This window comes from Nicotiana sylvestris, chromosome 7 (assembly GCF_000393655.2).
Source record: "Nicotiana sylvestris chromosome 7, ASM39365v2, whole genome shotgun sequence".
Taxonomy (NCBI): domain Eukaryota; kingdom Viridiplantae; phylum Streptophyta; class Magnoliopsida; order Solanales; family Solanaceae; genus Nicotiana; species Nicotiana sylvestris.
In genome coordinates, this window is record NC_091063.1 from 75007062 (window position 1) to 75030311 (window position 23250).

Genomic DNA, 23250 nt, shown 5'->3' on the forward strand with positions numbered 1-23250 from the left:
TAAAGTCAACGACGAAGTCGGCGAGTACTTGTGATTTTATCGCAGTTCGCAATTGATATATTATATCGTGTTCGCTCAATTCTATGGCCCTTTGGCCAATTTGCCCGACAACTCGGGTTTGTGCAGGATGCTTCTGAGGGGAAAAGTTGTCACCACCTTTATGGGGTGACACTGAAAATATGGTCTAAGGTTTCGTGAAGCTACGACCAACACCAGAGCCAATTTTTCGAGGTGGGGATACCTCGTTTCGGCGTCAACTAAAGTTTTGCTGATATAGTAAATCGGAGATTGCCAACCTTTGATATCACGGACCAAAACCGCGCTTACCGCGACTTCGAAGACGGCTAGGTATACAAGGAGGCATTCGCCTGGTTCTTCCTTGGCGAGTAACGGTGGTGAGGACAAGTAGGTTTTCAGTTTTCTCAGGGCATCGACACACTCCAAATTCCACTGGAGCCCGTTGTCTTTCTTTAGCACACTAAAAAATTTATGACACTTGTCTGACGACCGTGAGATGAACCTTGACAGGGCAGCTATTCGACCTGTCAGTTTTTGTACCTATTTTTTGCTGGTTAACATTTCTGGTATTCCTTCGATGGCCTTAATCTAATCTGGATTGACCTCTATGCCTCTTTGCGATACCATGAAACTGAAGAATTTGCCCGAGGTTACGCCGAAGGCGCATTTTTCGAGGTTTATTTTCATGCTGTGCTGTCTTAATATGTCGAAGGCTTCCTTCAGATGATCGATATGATCTTCTTTCCTTTTAGATTTAACCAACATGTCATCGATGTAGACTTCCCTTATTTTGCCGAGTTGGTTTTTGAACATCTTGGTGACCAGTCTCTGGTATGTCGCCCCTGTATTCTTTAGTCCAAATGGCACGACCTTATAGCACTGCGTTCCTTGGTGAGTGATGAAAGTTGTTTTCTCCTGGTCTTCTTCCTCCATGAGGATCTGGTTTTAACCCGAATAGGCATCTAAGAAGCTTAGAAACTCGTGTCATGCTGTTCCGTCGATGAGTTGGTCGATGTGTGGAAACAAAAAGGAGTCTTTTGGGTAGGCCTTGTTTAGGTCTGTGAAATCTACACACATTCACCACTTTCCGTTTTTCTTCTTTACCATGACCACATTGGCGACCCACTGGGGATATTTTGACTCTCTGAGACTCTGACGGAGCCATTTGTGAGCAACTTATCGACTTCTTCGCTGACAGCTTCGTTGATTGCAGTGTTGAACTTCCTTCTTATTTGCCGTACTAGGGGGTAGAGGGGGTCAACATTCAGTTTGTGCGTGGCGATGTCTCTCGGGATACCTGGCATATCTACATGGGAGAAGGCAAACAGATCGACATTGTCTGTTAAGAATTTATGAAACTTACCTGGTTCCGAGAGGTTGTGCCCGATATAAGCCTTTTTGGTGCTGTCATTGCCGTCTAGTAGGATGGGATCGAGATCCCCTATTGTCGCCTCGGATGCTTCCATGATGTCGGGATCTTTGATAACGTCTGTTCGTACATCAAGTTTGGTTCCCGACATTGTTGATTGTTATGCTTCCACACTGGCCCCTTTTAGTTGTTGGGTATGGGCGCAATCCTGGGCGATGCGATAGCATTCCTGTGCGGTGCGTTGTTCGCCTCGTATGATGAATACCCCCTACGGAGTAGGAAACTTGATTACTTGATAGAGATTGGACGGAACTGCTCGCATGGCGTGTATCTACGGGCGCCCTATGATAGCGGTGTAGGTTGTATCCTAGTCCATGATGTGAAACGTCGTTTCCAGGGTAACTCCTCCGGCTAGGGCGGGTAGTACTATTTCTCTAGAAGTCCGCTCGAATGCATTATTAAAACCTATTAGTGTTATGCAACGCGGTATTATTTTATCTTCGAGTCTCATCTGTGTGAGGACTCGAGAATGGATAATACACGCGCCGCTCCCGTCATCTACCATTATTCTTTTTACATCAGTATCTGCAATACGTAAAGTGATAGCAAGAGCATCGTAGTGAGGGAAAGACAAACCATCGGCATCCGACTTATCGAAGACGATACTATCTTCGAGGTCATCATACCGTTCATGAGTGATCGACCGTTTGAGTTTATGTGTGGTGGTGAACTTTACATGATTGATTGTTGTGTCGTCGCTCCCGCCAATGATTATCTGTATAGTGTGAGCGGGAGAAGGCGGTTTTGGAGGTCCCTGGGGTTGTTCGCGTCCGCGGGCAAAGTTAGCCCGTCCTCGATCGCTCAGCAATTCTTTCAGGTGTCCCTGATTTAGCATTCTCACTACCTCCTGCCGCAGTCCTATGCAATCTTCGATTTTGTGACCCCTTTCCTGGTGGAATTCGTAGAAAGCATTCGATTTCCGAGTGCTTGGGTCGGACTTATTCTTTTGCGGCTATTGTACCTTGGTACCGAGTTTCTCCAGTGCTTACACTATTTTTGAAGGAGAGACACAAATATTATGAGCAGATTGGAGAGGAGGCATACCTTTTTCGTGTCGATATGGCGTTGCATGTCAAGGAGGAGCATCCGTGTGCCGCGGAGGAGGCGGGATAGATGTCGTGACGTAGGGTTGATGCCTTTATCGGTCGAAATGAGGCCCCGACTGATCTCTTCGAACATCGTTGCAACGATCTTTCCTTGCTTCAATTTGAACTGACATCAACCGTTGGATTGGACCATTGAGGTCGTCCTCGTCGGCTCTTACCTCAGCGCAGTAAGAGTTATGGATTTCTTCCCAAGTGGTTGGAGGGTATTTCATGAGCCTGCTTAACAATTTTCTGGTCGCTCTCGACCCGTTCCTGTTTAGTCCATTCTGGAAGGTTGCTACCGCCATTCCCTCTGACACTTTTGGTAAGCTCATTCTCACCCTGTTGAACCGAGCTAAGAAGTCCTTGAGTCCCTCGCCATGCATTTGCCTAATGGAAAAGTTGTCGTTTACTTTGGCTTCTGCCTTTTTGGCTCCTGCATGGGCGATGACAAACTTGTCTGCCATTTACTCGAACGTTGCTATCGATCGTTCCAGTAGTTGGGAGTACCAGGTCAGGGCTCCCCTGTTAGGGGTTCGCCGAACTTTTTTAGTAGCACCGATAGTACCTGTTCTTTCGAAAGATCGTTACCTTTTACGGCTGTGACGTAGTGGATAATATGATATTCTGGATCGGTGGTACCGTCATATATCTTCAAGTATGGTGGCATTTTGAAGGTCTTTGGAATGGCGTAGGGGGCCTCCTCCTCATTGTATGGTTGCTCGATGAATCGACCAACGTCCCATTTTGGAAACAACTTTGTGGCGCCCGGTATTTTGTCAAACCTCTCTTGGTTCTCCTTCATCTAGTCACGGAGTGCCTTATTCTCATTTTCCATCTCCTCCATTTTCTTTAAAATGGCTGCAAACGTATCATTACCTGCGTCATCAGCAACATGAGTGTTACCTGTACGAGGGGCATCTTGCTCATCAGCGATTGTCGTGACATCTACATGTGCAACATTCGTGTTATCCCTTTGGGCAGGTTTATCAAGTATGTTGCTCAGAGTACTTGTTAGCCGTTCTTCCAGCAGTCTTCACCACCGGTGGTGCCTCTCCTGCTGTAGATGTGGAGGCTTCCTTCTCGCGCTAAGCAGTTACGCTTTCGTGCGGGGAAGGTGAAGCGTCTCCCCTGGGTGTGGTGTTTGGGGTCCCGTTTTGTTATCTTCCCCTGCTGTCTTCATTGATGGTGTTCAGGAGGTTGGTTGTGACGCCTACTATTGCTTTTTGCCTTGCATTTCCTTTCCCTGCCATTGTTAGTTTGTGCAAAGCTAGGAAGAGGTGACTATCCCTTTCTATGATCTAGATGAAACTGAAATCTAAACTGAAGAAATCCCCACATACGGTGCCAAATTGTTTGGCCAAAAGATGTCAAAACCTTTTTGATTAAAACAACTAATAATAAGGATGTGGTCAATCTTAGTCAAGCACAATAAAATCTAGATCAAATGATAGAATGAGCAAACAAGATGAAAGATATAATAAGTCTATTCAAATCCAATAAAAGCTCATAAATACGAAGACTTAAATGCATAAGTGGAACCGTCACAGATGCAATCGGTGTAAGGGAGAATAAGTGTGGGATGATTGGGGAATCTTAGAATTTTCTCCGATAAACAAGACTTGTTCTTTATTTCAATCTCAGATGATTCCCTTAAAAAAAAAAGTGTTCTCCCCTTTTTTCGTTACATCCCCTTCCTATTTATAAGGGACAATCTCCCAAAAAACCCTAAAAGGTACAACATAGAGAATATTCGAAAAACATATTCTTACTGTCTCCCACTAGATGTACACTGTCGTGGACGTTATGCATCGACTGATCGCCCTCAGTCGCTACCTTCCACCACAACGACCCTCAGACGATGCATCATGATACCTTCGTTCCTCATCCTATTCGGTAATGGTCGTGGTGGCCAGATTTGGACCCATACACATATTATGTGTGCATTAGATGCATGTCTATGATCTTGAACTTATATAGAGAAACTTTAAAGATGGACTCATGATCCATCGAATGTCGAACTGTATGGCACGATTATGCCAAAAAAAAAAAAAAATGGTGTAGCAAAGCAAAATCGATCTGTATATCACTGACTCGGGCATTTCTCGATTACCCAAAACAAAATTATTGTAGCAAAGCAAAACCAATGATGCTCAATGTGGCCAACATAATGATCTTGCATTTACTGGTGGCAAAGTACAACAATAAAATATAAAGACACCCTTATATAAGTGGGTGATGAATTCGATCATACATCAAAACAAAATTTTCTGTGCAACCGCGGCTTTTTTTTCACATTTTCTCGCTGTGCTACATGCTCAACATATTTCGGATAGTACATATCTACAACAAAGAATGGCTAACGTGTATGAAACTTGAACTATAGAAAAACAACATACAATAGAGAGAACTTTGGGAGAGGAGAATTGAATCAAACTTGAGTTCGCAATCGCATCAATAGTTTCTGCATATTCTCCAGTTTCTGACTCAGCTCTTTAAAATCATCAACAGAAGATGTAGAACTACCTAGTTCAACACTTAGAGCAGCACATTTGGTCTGTGATTCCTTGATTAACTCTTCAACAGAAGCTACTGTTGACTCTATACATGAGTTCCGGCTTCCACCAGTTAAATTTGACGACGGACTTAGTCCTATACTACTGCTGCTACTATCCCTGCTGAGTTTTTCAGGGGTAAATATTCTATCGAAGCTTTCACTTCCTGCAAGAATTCGTTGGTCCAAGTCACTAAATCATCAACCAAAATACAAAGCATTAGAACAATTAATCTGACAAGTCCAGAACAAGGCCATGAGATAGCATCATTTACTAAATGTCTAATATGCGTTATCCTACAAACATGGCCTTGCTCTTCGTTGAAGGGAACTTTTTGGAGGAGCTCAGCTATTTTACGGCAGAGACTTCTATTTTAGCAATTATACGGATAAGTGCTACTGATTCAGTAAACTTACGACATTTAGGTTTAGAATCTCAGACTACAGAATAAAGAGATATATGGTGAAAACAAAGTTTCAAATAAGATGCAAAACTTACCTAAGTTACTGAGTTGACGGATTGCTCCTGGGCCGATAGAACCTTCTAACTTAAGTACTCGCAGGATTCCAGCAGCAATCCGACCCATAGAGTCAACCTCAGACTTGCACAAGAAAGCAAGGTACTGGAGCTCAGCCTTCGTCACCACTGCCTCAATCTGCCAAATACAACATACTTAATACATAGACAGAGCAGGGAGATAAAAATCAAAGGACAAACTCACAAAATCTTCGTACCGGCTGTTTGACGGAGAATTTCAACTTTTCGACAATCCACTTTCCAATTCCATCATCAATATTGTCTTCGGCATTCACTATGTCTACTTCGATGTTCATACCACCAAATGTCTCAGCAGCCTCTTTAATAGGTCCTGCAGGACTAACATCTCGCAGGATACTCTGTCGAGAGCGCGGTTTTAAGATCTGCAGACCTTCCACACCAACCTGCAACAGTTCCTAGACTTGTTACTTGTCTAAAAAAGCTCCATGAACCGAAAATGATTGTGAAAAAGAGAACAACAGCAATTAGTTATTTGCATAAAAACCAAGGTAACATAGTAGTCTGTTCATGTGCTCACCTCAAGAGACAAGGGCCACAACTGACAAAAGTAACCCAAACATAAAAAAAACTAAGAAGTATTTGGAACCTCTGAAGCGATAAAGATAGGTGCAAAACTATGAAATAATTACTGCCATGTTTCTTGTCTAAGCATTGTTTTACAACTACTGTCAAAAATCTCAACATGTAATAACTGCTCAAAACAATAGCTACCCTGCAAGATATAAAGTACCTTATAACACGAGTCAAGTTTTATCAATTTCCACCGAGGCAAATACATTGCACAATAAGAATAAAGTGCTTACAGTAATCAACTCGAGGGGGTATCTTTTCTTGCCAGACAATTTTCTGCTGCCATCTGTTACATGCTTAGAGCTGCTTGCTTTGACACAAATGTTGCGGAAAGTTGTGTGCCAACACCTCTCTTCTCTGATGGAATCTTCATGATCACAGAACCACCACTTTTCTGCTGCTTCTTGTGCACCTTCCAGAGCAAATAACCAATCTTTGAATTCGATGGATATGTCCACATCATCAGGTGTTTCCAACTGTAATCTTCCAGTGTCCTTTCCATCTGGAAAGAAGAAAAATATGAAGAAATGAGATGACCATCGAACAAAAAGATCACAAGCAAAGTTAATCACTGAACTCATAGACGACAAAGAAAATGAATACTCATCCATCCTGAATTGCCTGTGCCTAATTTGTAAGTTGTTCAAAAACACTTTTAACACATTCAAAATAAGACAGATTTTTGGACCACCTATACTCTTTTACATATCATTTTTTCCTCTAATTTATTCTTTTATGCATGAAATTCAAACTATGGCTCCACATGTTTCCTCGCAAGTACTAAAAAGCTCATATTTTCAACTCTTCTCTTAATGATCATGCCAAACCAAAAGTGCACAACCGAATTCGGATGGCAGGAGTATATAACATCATAAGTTGAAGAGTCTAACCGTCTTCAAGCTCATTGATGGTAGGAGGTGTTGCTTTCAAAAGTTTAGACAAAGGCCCAGCAGACAAATGCTCCAAACCTTTAGTAAGCCCTTCCCCAGGACCACCATCTGGCCCAAGAATTCCAAACCTGTGAAGTAAGGCTTCTGTGTAATTCATTCCTCCCCCAAGGCGGACACCAGCAATACAAGCTGAAACATTTAGACTGTGACACTCCATGTCCTGTGTTTTATATGGAATCACCTGTACCATTTTTATGTCCAAGAAGGGAACTAAAACAAAGTTGCCATTTGGTTGATTGATCTTCCTGTTTTGCACCCAAAAGACAGATCTAAGTTGACATCCATTCCCCATCAACTGGCCATTTTGGTTTGAAGTCCACGCCAAGCCGTTCTCACATGGCAAGCTACTCAGAGTGTCTGCACAATCAACTTCAACACTTTCCCAAAGCAAACTTGATGAAATGGCTATAGCACCACCCAAGGTTCTATGAGTAACTTTGACGGACAGCTCTTTGCCTATAAATTGAACCAAAGGCATTCCTGAAATGTCAGTGGAAGAAGACTCCAAAAATCTTAGACGCAGATCATTCACTGCTAAACTTACAGCAGTATCACCCGGAACTTTTTCACCTAATGATCCACCTGAAGATTTTTGACTTACTTCCTCGTGCGAATTGATCCTCCCAACTACTGCCATCTTTTCGCTTATCCTCCCAAAATATGTGTAAAAATCTAGGACAAAAAATAATTGCTCAACCGAAGTGTTGGAAAAGTACTGATGACAGGCAACTCCCACTCTGACAATCCCTCCAGGGGGTGGGACATTTGTTAAAGGGCTTCCATCTGCAGTAACCATAGCTATTTCAAGGCAAGCACCTTTCAGCTCAACACATCTCCATAAATTTGAAGATAATGTAAGAGAATTTTGGAGTCCAGTTGCATCATTACATGTTTGTAGAGATAAACTAATGACTGAAGCACCAGCACTCAATTTCTTCTGGCTACCATCAATTGGTTGATCTTCCCATAGACAGAAGCATGCCGGATCCTTCTCGAGGTGTAGTAGCCCGAGCTTAAGAGCAGGTGACTCAGAAAGGACGAAATCTTCAATATGAAGCCTTGCCCCATCAAACAAACTATGACAAGTGTTATTTTCACCTGAAACAGTATCATTTGGTGTTCCCATGTCTAATGGGACAGTAATATCTATCCTCTTAAGATTGACTGTAAGGGAGTTAATAGAGAAATCTGATAGAACTACTCCAGGATTCACTACAATTCCATCTGCTAAAAAGGAACATATCCTCAAACATGATTCTTCCTGAAGATGAAGCTGACAACCAATCAAGAAGAAGAACATAAGTTCATCAGGTAGTCAAAAGAAAAAGACAATATGAGGTTGTTTTCTAGAATAGTATATGAATACCATAAGGGGCTGACAATTGATAACTGTGGTAGAGGCAAGAATTGGTGGAGACGGTGAAGGCTTGAGCTGAAGAGAATGGAGAGATATCAGGGGGACCCCAGCACTGAAGTTCCCCTGTTGGTCCCCTAGAGGATATATGGGAGGACAAAAATCTTTACCTGGATTAAGTAACAAGAGAAATACGTCAAATTCAATCATATATTCTAGACTAAGCTTTCTATCCAGACATAACGTATTTCCTCCAAAATTGATTACAGTACCAAAGTCTGGAATGCGCAAAACATCATCAGAATCCGCCAGCTCTGATGGCTGCACCAAGGTGCATGGAGGGTGTGAAAATGTATCCCTGCATTTTAAGCAATTGGTGCACTTAGAACGTGCTATGAAAATTAAATTCAACTCTTAACTTCCAGCAAAAGAATTTTTCAGAGATGACTTTGTATCCACTTAACCAGATTGTTATGAAATAACGGATCCCTAATCTGACTAAATTAGAGTTTACTTTTTTCCAGCAAAAGGTAAAATTATTTTTGAGAGACTTGGCTCCGTATTCATCTTGCCATAAGGGTAAGATAAGAACTGTTAAAACTTACTGCATGAACTCCAGACTAGTAGATATAGCTTAGGAATAGAACAAAGAGAAACTACATTTACCTTGTCGTGTTGTGGGTTAAACCCAACAGTATTTAATGAACACAAATGGTCCAAATACAAAATCATATTAACAAAGAAGTTAGCTTGCTCAGAGAATCAACACACTGAGCAGTAAGGTGAAGCTAGTTCAGATTCAGTTAACTCTCCATGAAGTACAAAACATAATACGAGATAGTTTTAGTGAATTGAGCCTCCTAGCCTCGCAGTCATTCACAAGGTAAACTGTCCATATTTGAAAACTAGCATAATTCAAGCTATAGCTATAACGCCAACAGCATTTACAATCACACTTAATTCAACTCTTGTATGACTATGAAGGTAAAATTACTCTCAAGACATCTCTGAGCCTCGTGAACTAATGTTAAGCTTAGAAAAATGGAGTTACCAGAGTCCTATACATAGAATGCATAACATTCAAAGAAAACACGGTTAATTGGTTGCAGCTAGTGACGTTGCTCGGACTCTCCAAACGTGATGCCGCACCCGTGTCGGATCCTCCAAAAATGCACTAAATTTGGAGGATCCAACACGCATCCAACAACATTTTTGAAGAGTCCGAGTAACATACCAGCTACTGATAAACGATAAAATCTTATTGCTGAATTAAGCTAAAGTTGCAGTCAATGATTTTTCGCAAATTGTGTAGTATGTGAATTTGTGTGAAGTGATGACAGAATCATGGAAACTTGCCTTAAAAAGACTCCCCCGATCATAAGACGAGTCAAGCATTTTGCACTTTCTCCACCTGAGATACTTCCCTACAGAAGAGAAAATCCAATATAAAGGCCCTAACAACAAACCAAGTAAAAAGAACAGCTGGTTCCACCAACATAAAATGTGTTGCATCATTTCATGAATCATTATAAAAGATACGATTTTTATTTTTTGAAAATAAGAAGCTATACCCGAGAAAAGATTAAAGACTGCATCAACAGTTCAAGCTGAAATTCTGCAAAGCAAACTGACACATATTAGTGGAATTTTTTTTGAAAGAAATAGAAACCTTACATATCGATTACAATATCCTCCATGTAGATAAATGACTTCGCAGAGAAGGTAAGCATAACATCCAATAATAGAACTTCAAATAAACATATTGTATCCCAATCAATCGGAATAATATATATTGCTTGAGGGGTAGCTGATAGTTGATGCACTGAACTACATTGAAGCACTACTTTTTTCAGCTGTCTTCTAGCAAAGAATAGGAAACCGCCAAGTGACCCAAATTTTTTTTGAAGTGAACTCATGCACAAGATGTAACAATCTCGTCTCCACGAACCGAAATTCAGTGTTTTCAAAAGCAAAAAGTAGAAAAGAACCAGATGTTTTTCGGTGGTTTGAGCACAATCAAATGGTACAGGTGGAGGCTGTCTGTTAGTGTTTGGAGTGGCAAGTTATACATAGGCAATGATGGGTGAATATTAAAGGGCAGATAGTTACAGAATCACTCGGGAATAACCATTGAGGACTGGAAGTGGAGGAGGTTGAAGTATTTCTATACAAATATATGATAGGCAAGATGGTATTTGCGGGGGGAGGGGGGGAGCTAATCATGGTGAAATCACTTGTAAGGATATATAGGAGGGTGGTGTAGAAGAAAGTGTGGAACATAAAGGCACAAAAAATGTAGCTTTTTCCATATGGTTCACAGTGCAGTATTTATGGCATATAACTTAGGCAAGGAGGCAGATAATGGTAATTTTGTCCACTTGTCCGAGGAGTTCAGAGAGGAGACTAGCCATCTGCCCTTGCAGTGTAGTTTTGTTAACATCTTTTTTGAGATCAGCATTCTCGTTGTTCAACATACCACAGGTGTTAACTAGGACTATGACAAAGGCACTCGCAAGTTGGGATGTTTACCGAGGATTGCCAATGAAAGGAAGGAAACAGATGAATGCAACAACAACAACCCAGTAAAATCCCACAAGTGGGGTCTGGGGAGGGTAGAGTGTACGCAGACCTTACTCCTACCCCAAGGGGATAGAGAGGCTGTTTTCGATAGACCCTCAGCTCAAGCAAATTGAAAAAAACAATATATCAGTACCAACAACAGGAAACATAGAAATAATGTCATAACTTCCAGAAAATAGATGAAAAACAATAAGAGTAACACGTAATAAAGGCTCGATACTATGGAAAGTGTGGACACAACAATAACCACTAGCACTCTAGGACACAACCCTATCAGACTAGCCTCTCACCCGGTACGAAGTAGAAAAGAGCTCCACTACCTCCTAACCTACAACCCTAATGCTAGACCTCCACACCTTCCTATCAAGGGACATGTCCTCGAAAATCTGAAGCCTTGCCATATTCTACCTGATCACCTCTCTCCAATACTTCTTGGGCCGCCCTTTACCTCTCCTCATACTCGTCAAAGCAAACCGCTCACATCTCTTTACTGGGGCGTTCGGACTTCTCCTCCGCACGTGCCCGAACCATCTGAGCCTAGTTTCCCGCATCTTGTCATCCATCGGAGCCACGCCCACCTTCTCCTGGATATCTTCATTCCTAATCTTATCCATCCTAGTGTGCCCGCACATCCACCTAAACATCCTCATTTCTGCTACTTTCATCTTCTGGATATGAGAGTTCTTAAGTGACCAACACTCTGCCCCATACAACATGGCTGGTCTAACCATCGCTCACTTACCTTTTGAGCCTCAGTGGCACCTTCTTGTCACATAGGACTCCAGATGCTAACTTCCACTTCATCCACCCCACCCATATACGGTGCGCAACATCCTAGTCGATCTCCTCATCCCCTGGATAACCGACCCAAGATACTTGAAACTAGTGTTTGGAAAAGTGATCGCTTCGTTGCTTTAAGCGCGAAGCGACAAGGCATCGCTTTTCCCAGAGAGAGGCGACTCGACCATGAAGCGCACGCTTCAGTGGACAAAGCGACAAAGCGACAAAGCGACAAAGCAACAAAGCAACAGAGGCGATCGCTTCTGTTAAAAAAATCGCAACTAGGCCTTTTTTTAAAAAAAAGAAGAAGATTGGGCCTGTTTGTAAATTATACAAAACAGACCCCTAAGCTGCTTCTGTAATTGCTCGACAAAACAGAGACCCCTTCTCTCTTCTTCATCGACAAAACTAGGGTTTCCAGGTAATTTTTCTTCTTCTCCTTTCTACTTCTCATTTTTTTCTTTCTTCTTTCTTTCTTCTTCTTGTTCGTCTGCTTTTTTTTCTTTCTTTTTCCTTCTTTCTTCCTTCTTCTTCTTCTCTTCTCTTTTTTACTTTTTCTCGTCAAGCGCCTGCCCTAGCTCTGTTTTCTTTTTTTTCCCTTTTATTCTTCTTAATTTTAATATGTATTTTAGTTTATAAAATTACTTATTATATATGTGTTATATTTTTCAGTTTATTTGATTTTTTAATGAGTATTTCTGTTTATAAAATTAGTTATTTTATATATGTTATATTTTCAGTTTATTTGATTAATTTTATATGTATTTCAGTTTAGAAAATTAATTATTATATATATATATATATATATATATATATATATATAATAATTAATTTTATAAACTAAAATACACATTAAAAAAATCAAATAAACTAATATATATATATATATATATATATATATATATATATATATATATATATGTATTTTAAGAATTGCGCTTCACTTCAATGAAGCGTGCGCTTCGCTTTTGAAGCGAGGCGAGCCCCAGTCGCTTTTTTGCGCTTTGCGCTCTCAAAAACACTGCTTGAAACTGCTTCTCTTGGGGATGACCTGTGATTCTAGCATCACGTCCACGTCAAGTTCCCTCGGCCCGGCACTGAACTTACACTCCAGGTATTCTGTCTTAGTCCTGCTAAACTTGAAACCCTTAGACTCAAGGCTTGTCTCCATACCTCCAACCTCTCATTAACGTCGTCGCGCGTCTCATCAATCAGAACTATGTCGTCAACGAATAACATACACCATGGCACCTCCCCTTGAATATGGTGCGTCAAGGCGTCCATCACCAGGGCAAATAAAAATGGGCTGAGCGCAGATCCTTGGTGCAACCCCATAACAACCGAAAATTGCTCCGAGTAGCCATCTGCCCTTGCGTTGTAGTATTGTTAACATCTTTTTTGGGATCAGCATTCTTGCTGTTCAACATAGCACAGGTGTTAACTAGGACTGTGACAAAGGCACTCGCAAGTTGGGATGTTTACAGAGGATTGGCAATGAAAGGAAGGAAACAGATGCCTTTCATGAAAGTTTTCGGCCAACTTGGAGTTAAAGAAATGGAATGTCCTGTGAAAGAGTGCTCGGAATGTAAAATGTATTAAAATCTCTTCTCATTTCTTCTTTCTTCTTTTGTGTAAAATATGTATAGATGATTTGAATAATAACAGATATATGTGGTCGACAGCACACACTTTCTATATACTTTTGACACCATTTGGTGTTTATTAATGAAAAACCTTTTAAAGAAAATACTTTAGTCAATGAAAGATCCCCACAAGCCCGGGAATCCAAAATGTACTTAAAATCTTAAACAAGGATGATGGTGAATTGTGTGAACTGCTTCCTCAGAAGGTTTAAACTATTAGAGAGGACACAACCTCCTTACATGCGGACCTGATTCACTTCTTGAGCCAAGAACTGGGTGATGGTGAGGCTCGAAGCCAAGATCTCTGCCTGCTCTGGATTGAACCACCTCATCTAAGAGCTTAAGCTATTAGAGAGGTGACCCACTTTTATTTATTTGTATTAGGTTTGTCCGAAGACTGAGGTTTACTTGAAATGGAACAAAATCAAACATTAAAAGATGAAAAGATTTAGTGATAAAAAAAGATGGAAAAATGATCCAACAAAGAAAATTAAATAAATAAGATCATTAGAAAGGCAGATAAGTGGTAAATATTACAAACTACAAAGTTGTTTAGGAATCTTCCTCCACCAAAAATGAACTCCAACAAACTATATATGCTTTCATTTATCAAAGAAGATGTTACATTCTGTCTATTTACCCACCAAATTTAAATCTTGATACCTTTGTAAACTAATTTTTTGCATATATAATGGTATTTGTCTCCTGACCTCAGAATGCAGTCACTTGATTGATAAAGTTCATCCTGTATTGCATCCTTGAGGTTTGACTATGCTTTTACTTTTAGATTGTACTGTTTGAGTTATGCTCCTTAAAGTAAACTGTACGAATTTGAATTTCTATTCTTTTTGGTTTAATCAGATAGATGTATCATTAGCTTTTGATAGCTAGTTATCCTCTCACTGCCTGTGCAATTACTGAAAATAGTACATGTACTTGAGGTGGCAACCTAACCTATGTCCTTTACGCGCAGAAAAATGTGATCCACAACAATGGAGACCAAAGACCGCCCTGCTGCTTCTGTTGAATGCTGCCATAGTTAACAACCCATTAGGAAAAGTCAGAAAGGTGATGTACACATCGGTCTATAACTTTCTAAGATAATGTCAACATTAGGAACCAATTTACAAAAGTTTTATGACAGTGGTGTCAGTCATACTTGCTGATTTGGATTGACATCTCCTCTGTTAATACATGCATACAATCCCGTCAAGAAGCGAAGAAAGGCTCGTAATCCTGCAGAATCGAAATAGTAATAAGTAGATTGTAAAGAACAAGACACAAGAACATCCAGATAATGCATAATCTTTTCAACATGCCTGGCTCACTTAGAGCTGGACAAACAGCTTCTGTGATATGCAGTTGAACTTCAAGCCCTAGTGGACTATTTAGTTCAGTCCTCTGAATCGTTATCTGATAACAAAGTAACAGCGAGAAAGATATCAATATCAACAGCATGTATGCCTCAAATCCATAAGCTAAGCTCAATTGAGAAATAAGATTCATAGAAGAAAACAGAGTCCCCGATTGGCATTACATGAGCCTCTCCAGATATTCCTTCTATGAATCTCTCCCCGCCGAAAAATACTCTCTTTGCTCCATCTTCATCTCTCTTGTTACGTCCTCCTCCTTGAGAGCTCGCAAAATGTGCATCCGCGAACATATCGGGATGAGGTAACAGGTCAATAGATAGATGTTCCCATTCAAGCTTCTGTTATTAAGAGAAAAGTAGATTATGCAATATTACATAAGATGCAAACATGAGTAATAAAGGGTTTAGGACACTGCACAAAAAGAAGGTACCCAACACAACCCTGTAGAGACTACCTTGAGAGGAATTATAGAATCCCATTCACGTAAACAATATGGGGAAAATAGCTAAATATTAGAAAAGGAAATGTAATTACTTTGAACACATATATGAACTCCTTGCCACTAGAGAAATCCCTTGCTTCCTTCAGATTTACAACCTGCAACAGCAGATTGTTTGAGTCATTCTTGAGCAACAATCATACAAGTCTTGTCTAAAATAAATGCAACCAACCTCCCAGTTCTCATTTGTAGTATACAGAAGAAGATTACGTATAGTGATTGAAGCCATAGGTGATGCCCTGGTGAAATAGACAAACTAAAGAGTAAGAAAACTAGCTAATAGGGAAAACTTAACCACATGATTGCAAGAAACCTCAGCTAGCAGATAAACAAAAATGCTCACGTCACAAGTTTTTGCTAAGCCCCACCAAAAGATGCAAGGGGTCTGAGCATTAAACAATAGTATGTGATTTACAAGTTAGGAACCATTAGATATACTGTTTTGCACACTACTGATTGAATCTTTTCTAGTAGAGTGCACTTACATATTGGTGTAGAAAAACGTTATGCAAATAATAGTGTCAAATTGTTAATCTGGAATTTTCTCAGGTTTAGATGACCTAACAAATTTATGTATGTTCCAAAGCACTTATGACATATTTGACAGACTTCTAGGCACCAAGAAGCTTGCCTTTCTTCTTCCTTCTTTTTTTGATAGGTAAATTAGATTGAGTATCAAAAGGCTCAAGCAAGGATAATACAGGACTTTGATCTGCACACAAAATAGAAATAAGAGCAACTTCTTGCTTTATATGAGCCAATATCTGAACCACGTCAATGATTTTATAGTTATGCTTTGCTTTAAGTTTTATTACCATCGGCTTCTGGACTGATTTACGTTGTTTTATCTAGTTATAATTCTATAAAGAATCAAACCTAGAGTAGCCTTGGTCATTTCTAAGTCCAAACCATTTTTTTTTTCTGAAGCCATTTTCAGTCTAAAGTCTAAACCCATATTATTTACCTGTTCCTACGTGTAACAGCATTCATTAAGATAGATTGGTCTCTTCAGTATGCTTATTCGCAGATTGCTCCTATTATTATCCGCAATGATTTTAATCAGCCTGATAAATCTTAAAGCATAATTTCACTTAGAATTTTCAGCAGTTGTAGTTCAAGTCATTCGCTAAAAGAATCAGCTAAAATATAACCACACTAACTATAAGTTCTTAAATTCAAAATGTAACTGGAAATTTTGCATTTGCATTAAATTAGCTCTCAATTAAAGTCTTTAATTAATTTTTCAAGATCTTCCTATTTAAGTTGCAGCCTTGATCGACTTAAAACTCGATTTAAAAGGTTCTGTACATTATAGTGAAATTCCTAGTAGGAATAAGAAGCTTGCAAATCACTGAAACCTACTGAAGAATTTCTATCAACTTTTGGAGAAGCTTTGTTGCTTCAGCAGCCTCATCTTAAAGGTTATTCTTACACTATATGTGGTTGGACCTATAAACCTCTGCTTTCTGTGTCCTGCTTCTTCTATCCTCAATTTCTGGGGTTAACTGCTGCTATTATACAGAAAACAGTCCCCAACTTGCACAGGGATTAATTTCTTTTACAGTTAGTACACCAGGATGCATGTAAAAGTATTAGGGTATATTGAGATCAATTTTTTTCTCTGAAGCTTTTAGTCTTCAAACTCCTTTCATTTGGTGCTAAATTCTATCCAGCAGTCAGAGAATAATTCTGGAAACAGCTCAATCACTTCTAAATAATTCCACTTGCTGACTAGTGAAGACTTTCAGATGTCCTGCATAGTTTCTGGGTTTGCACTAAGATAGGCTTAAGATTAAGAGAAACTTGTCTAGGACGTATAAGGCCAAGTGTTTTTTCCAATCAGTTACCGCTCCTCATGAATCAAGACAAAAACACTTGGACTGCAACTTTTTTTTTAAAATTCTAACAGCATTTGGTCCTAAGTCACTAATTACTACTATTTGCTAATCACCAAGCAAATTGTGAATTGCCTCCCATCATAACAGAAATAATACCAGTGTTGTTAAAGGCATTTACACTTAAGCCTTGAAGCTCAGAAGAGCTCCGGCGAGGCCACTTCGTTTCGTTTACCCGTGTTTTAGAGTAGGCAAGGCACTAAGGCATGCACCTCATTGCCAATGAGTTCTATCTTAAATTGAGACGTACTAACCAATAAATATAATCGGCAAAAAGATATACTAATTGTTAAGGAAAACAATATGAATCAATTTATATATACATACACACACGCACATACACATTGCGGCTTTTTTACTAAAACCCACATTTTAATTGCGCTTTGCGCTTAAAGCACCAATATACCTAAAGTGCTTTTTAAGCTTTTCGCTTTCAACAACATTGAATAATACATCAACTATATAGAACAATAAATTTGACGCTCCGAACTATTCCTTCTGTTTTACTGTCTTCTAGCAATTTTTGTCCTTTTTAAAGAAGATAGCGATTTTTGTCTTTTATACTCCCTGTGTTCCATCTTATATGACACTCTTTCCTTTTTAATGTGTTGCAAAAAGAATAACACATTTCTATATTTAGAAACAATTTAAGTTTAAACTTTCCATTTTACCCTTAATGACATAATTTTATATTCACGGAAATGTCATGCCTTGTTTTAAAAACACAAGTTCAATAAGTCCTTCTTTCTTAAACTTCGTGCCCCGTCATACACCTTCACATAATGAAACAGACAAGTATATGAGAAAAAATGTGACTCAAACAACCTCTCAAATTTTATTTTTTTTGTATTTTAAACTTCTTAGACTCTCTGCATTCTAACAAGAAATCATTACTTTCTCTTATCATTAAAAAAATTATCAATTTCCTCAAGAGTTCTTTAAGTGTATTGAATCGTGACAAAAAGAAGTTTACCCCATGTAAGCTGCATTCTAGTTTATAGGCAGCGAGGGAACAATCATCCTAGAAACCAAAGGTGATCCATGTATTAAGTACGTCTAATTAGATAAGAAAAACGAAGGATTAAGAAGCTCATTAGGACATCAAATTAGTAGAGGAAGCCAGTTAATTTAGGAGAAGGAAAAACGATTGGAGAGCTTGGGACATTAACCCACTAGTACATGCGTAGATCCTGTGGAAAGAAAGAAATAGGAGAGAGTTCAAGAGGATGGAGAATGATTATGTACTTTTGACGAATAGCCACTTTTTTTTAAGTATCTTTTTGGTGCACCGATGACATAAGCTTCCACTTTGTATTGAAGATTAGTTGTCTTTTGCCGGAGAATATATTATAATGCAAATTCTCTACTTTTTTGCCAGAGTTGTCAAAGTTTAAAGCGAGCTTAAGCCCGGAAGCAAGGCGCAAAACATATTGAGCGTTTTCCCTCGCTTAGCGGACGCTTTAGTGTCATCATCAAGGCTCTAAAGCATACTTTTTCTTGCCGATGAGTGTAATGCTAAAGAGGCGATGCTAGACAATTGATATTTCATTTTATCGTATTTTATTTCAATGTCTTTGTCCATATTGTTTTTATTCACGCTTTTAACTATTAGTCGTGGAGTACACATACATATTTGTATTTTTTCCTTCATTTGCACCTTTCATCGTTAACGCTCACGTTTTATTTGCGCTTTATGCTTAAAGGCCCAACAGACCTTAGAGCTTTTTTGCGCTTTTCACCTTTGATAACACTGCTTTTTTTTAATATACTGCTTGTATGCGGGAGATTTTCCCATTATTAATAAAATTATTTACCTTATCAAAGAAAATAGATATGCTCCATTGCACGAATGTTTGGTAACTATGATTGATACATTAATGCCTTTACTTAATCTTTTGACGCCATGGATTAGAAAGCATCCAGGAGTATTTGGAAAGTTAGTACACACACACACACACACATATATATATATATACTATATATATATATATATATATGTGTGTGTGTGTGTGTGTGTGAACATATATGGAAAGTTAGAATTCCATATAAAGTGACATGCTTTATCTGGTTGGTAGTTAAAGAGGCATGCTTACAGACGAAAACTTATAGAAGAGAGGCATACAGATACATCCAAGATGCCATCTTTGTGGTAAGAAAGCTGAAACTGTCATCTTTTTAAAAAGCTGTGAGGTGACTTCCCAAATCTGGAACATATTTTTGTACATGAGAGGTATCAAATGGGCAATGCCAAAAGGTTCTTTGGAGCTATTAAAATGTTGGAACGGAGAAGGAGGTTTAACCAGGCAGAAGAGCACATGAAAGATGACACTATCCTGCATTTGGAGGACTGCTTGGAGGGAAAGAAAATTTAGATGCTTTGAAGGCACAGGTAATCCAATTCAGAAGATCAAGATGAACTCCCTTTTGATATTTCATTTTTGGTGAAAAGAAGAAGCCCTAGTGAATATGGAAGTTATTCTAGAAATTTTAGAAGCTCTATAAATAGTTAAGGTTAGCATTTTATTTAGCTCCATATCTCTACATATGGTTTTAGCATAGTTTTTTGCACTGATATATAAAATTTGCGACCATTCAGAAAGAAAAAAACATTCAAGAGTACAGGGAATCAGAAAGCATTAAGGAGTAAGAATATCCAGTCCGATTTTGAAACAGGTGCACAGTGGAGGATTGAACTCGGGAAGAGAAAGAAACAGGAAAAAATGGGATTAAAATATCAGAAGTGAACTTATTGAACACTTACCAGCTTGCTCCTCCCCGGTGTCGAGCACCTCCATGAGTTTCAAGTAGAAGATTAACAGTATGCACTTGTAATGTCATGCCATCTGCAATCTGACAATAAAATGGCAACATACAAGATCACTCATCCCGAAGGATCGCCCAACCAAATCTCTTTACAAGTATATGATCTTTCCAGAATCAAGAATTTAAACACAAAGACAAGGAAAATAAGAAGACTGGTGATGAATGTAGTACATATAGGAATCAGTCAGTGTAGAATAATGAAAGCACTCGACCTAAAGTAGAGTAAACATGATGTAATAAATTTATCTATGCAATAGTCTCTGCTTTGAGTTTTCAGCCAAAGAAAAATGAAAATGAAAGAACATAGACGTTACATGGGTTTCTTAACAGAAAAGAGCAATTTTGCGACTATCAATTTGTTGCATGTTAGATATCATATGATTTCACTAGTCAAAGAGCCCTATGTATATACGACTTTCCTTTTTGGCCTTGTGATGGACAATATGAAGAAACAAAAGAACAATTACAACAGGGTGAAACAAGAGCTTAAATTAAGACCTTTATGCTTTAACTAACCCACTTATTCTGGAAGATATGATCATCCACAGACCTCTGAGGTTTAAGCTGATTAAACAATACTAAGGGTCTACTGATTCCATTGAATTATACTATACATTAGCTATCTTCAAACGTCAAAGCATTTTTAAGTATTTCATCCTTCCTTGGAACACCTATGTGATCGGAATCATAGCATTGCCAGTATTTCATTGTCAACTTTAAATTGTTGCTTTCTAAATTGTGCATGAAATCAATCAAATCTCAACAAATTATGTATACAAATTCCCATGGCGATGTAAGCAATTAACTCGAACACTCAACCATAACACTAAAACCAAGTGAGCTGATTCTCTAATGTTGCTAACCTTGTCAGCAAAACCATATCCACTGCCCTTCGAGGAGCTACCAGATGATGCCGCACTGACAGCAAGATATCAAGTGAGACAACAATAATCAAAACAAGCTCTTAAGAGAGTCGTATATTAAATGCTATCCAGGTACCTGCTAGAGCTCCTAGATGTATCAATATCATCTCTTTCTTCGAGAACTAAGTCGAGCCTATCAATTTGCACGACTATTGGCTCTATTTGCACATTGCTTACTGATGGAAGCTTTCAATTTAAAAACCAAAGTATAGGTCAAAAGCAGTTGGAAAAATAAACATTTGACTTAATAAAGATTAAAATTTTCAGAAAGACAGAGCTACTAACTATGATCTCCAATTTCCCGACTTTTGCGGTTGTAACATTCAGTGCCGGTGGTAATCCCGCGCTCGCATGCAAAGCATCTCCATTTATATCTACCAAAATCACCAAATTTGAGCTGTATAATCAAGAAACAAGCTTAAATAATTGTAATTAGATGAAAATAGTACCTAAATTGGAAAGTTGGGCCGTACGGCCCTGCAATTTGAACTGATCTCGGCTAAATGACTTTAGCCAGTACTTCAATGTGTACTCCAAAGCTCGAGCCAGAATTGACTCCATTTCTAGCCTATCGCCTTGCGTGAGTTGCAGATCTACTACAACACCGAAGAACAGAAGAATTTCACCGGTATCGGAAAATGGCGGCGACGATAACAGAAAACCGCACGGCGCTGGTAGACGCGGCGGCCGGGTCCTGTAAGATCTTCTGCTGAGGGAATTCAGGCGAAAATGGATGGATGGTGAACGGAAGAGGGGAAATTAGCGGGCAGAATGGCGTGAGTCGGTAGCACGTGCGAATCACGTGAAAGAGAGATTCTGTGGGGCCATGAGTATAACTTTCGGTGTGGTTTAATATGTGGTCATTTGATATACTTGATAGGTGTTGTGTTTGATAAATGTTGGGGAATGATGTAGATGATCATAAGAGAGGTATTGGATCTCGAAAAACAACTCATGTATGTCAGGAATAGGACAACAGGTGGGCGGAAATGTCAGTACTCATGACATGAGAGATGTTTTGTCCATCATCTTTTGATTTGAATTGATTTTTCCACTTTACCATTCCACTAATCATGCTTCCGCATCTATCTCTAATTGTTTGCCTTTTACTCTTTTTTCCTGTTCATTTCTTTTTGGTGAATTAGGATTGAATTTACTTACATTTTCAATATAATTTGATTTGCAGTAATATGTTATTTTATTATCATCTTACACTTAGTGGTTAATTCAATATCTACCTGCAGTATATTTTCGCAACCTGATTCTATAGATATTGTTACACTTGTATAAATTTTAATTCGTTATATTACGCTTGAACTTGCTTGCGCGTGTACTTTTCTTTCTGTTGCAAATAAATTGCAATGTCCTACCATCATCGAAAATTGATTAAGTTTGCTCTGTTTTATGCTTTGGGTCTATTCAAAGCCATAAAAAAAACTATAGCATATATGACACCAGGTAGCCACTTTAAAGGGCTGCTATTTAGGAATTAGCCAGAGCGTCATGAATTTCAGTTTTTCAGTTTAATTTTTCGGGACAAAAATATCCTGAAGTTAAGATTTTTAGTTTAAAATATAAGTCCAAAATAAATGTTGGCTAATCTCTAAATAGCATCCCTCAGAATGGTTGTTCCTCCACTAAAGGTGTGGTTCAAATAGACCCAAAGTATAATAAAGGTAAATTTGATCAATTTTGTACAGCACGGGGTTTAGTAGAATATGTTTGAAACACTTGCATGTTTTCTTGTGGTTCTTTGCTAATGCAAAACGTTTAACAGAAGAATTCAAACACGAAGTCAGGTCAATTAGATAAATCCAGTCCAGAAACCAAGGTAGACAAACTCATGAAAAGCAAACCATAGGATCTCCATTTTTTTTTTGCTGGTAATGAAGATATTCATTCAAAACATACTAAGAATCATTACAAACTGGGACCATTCTAGAACACAAAGTTCCTAGCTTGTCCTTTTTGAAAGCAGTAGCAACAAAAGGGGGAGGGGCAAAATACAGTTTAGGATTTCCAAAAAGAGATGAAGCTTCCATTCTTCGCCATCAGATCGGCAACGATCCATTAGCTTCTCCAAACATATGCATCAAAATGTGAGGCTCCAGCTTTGGATAACATCCATTTGCAATCATTTATCAAGTGTTTACGAAGACAAGAGTTGTTAAAGAACATATTAATAAGTTCCTTACAATCTCTTTCTATCACCAAA

The 23250-nt window shown here is 38.9% G+C and overlaps 1 protein-coding gene across 1 annotated transcript; it reads right to left on the minus strand.

Annotated features, from left to right (window-relative positions):
• Positions 1-4691: 4691 nt before the first annotated feature.
• Positions 4692-22063, minus strand: LOC104220019 (uncharacterized). Its single transcript, XM_009770811.2, has 20 exons — positions 21485-22063; positions 21321-21409; positions 21112-21221; positions 20976-21030; positions 20051-20139; positions 15567-15633; positions 15430-15492; positions 15060-15233; positions 14842-14935; positions 14682-14758; positions 14477-14552; positions 10091-10134; positions 9876-9943; positions 8792-8877; positions 8532-8689; positions 7106-8438; positions 6449-6717; positions 5822-6028; positions 5586-5742; positions 4692-5253 (listed from the first exon to the last, which is right to left on the minus strand). The coding sequence occupies exons 1-20, from the start codon at positions 21594-21596 to the stop codon at positions 4964-4966; spliced, it is 3618 nt and encodes a 1205-aa protein (XP_009769113.1). The 5' UTR covers positions 21597-22063; the 3' UTR covers positions 4692-4963.
• Positions 22064-23250: the final 1187 nt, after the last annotated feature.

What these genes read in the sequence shown, in the direction of transcription:
- LOC104220019 (XM_009770811.2), bottom strand. Translation starts at nt 21,596, where the DNA reads ATGGAGTCAATTCTGGCTCGAGCTTTGGAGTACACATTGAAGTACTGG. An exon ending in CATCAATGAGCTTGAAGACG is followed by an intron (nt 6,718 to 7,105) that starts GTTAGACTCTTC and finishes TCTTCTTTCCAG; the next exon opens with ATGGAAAGGACACTGGAAGA. An exon ending in AATTCTCCGTCAAACAGCCG is followed by an intron (nt 5,743 to 5,821) that starts GTACGAAGATTT and finishes TGTATTTGGCAG; the next exon opens with ATTGAGGCAGTGGTGACGAA.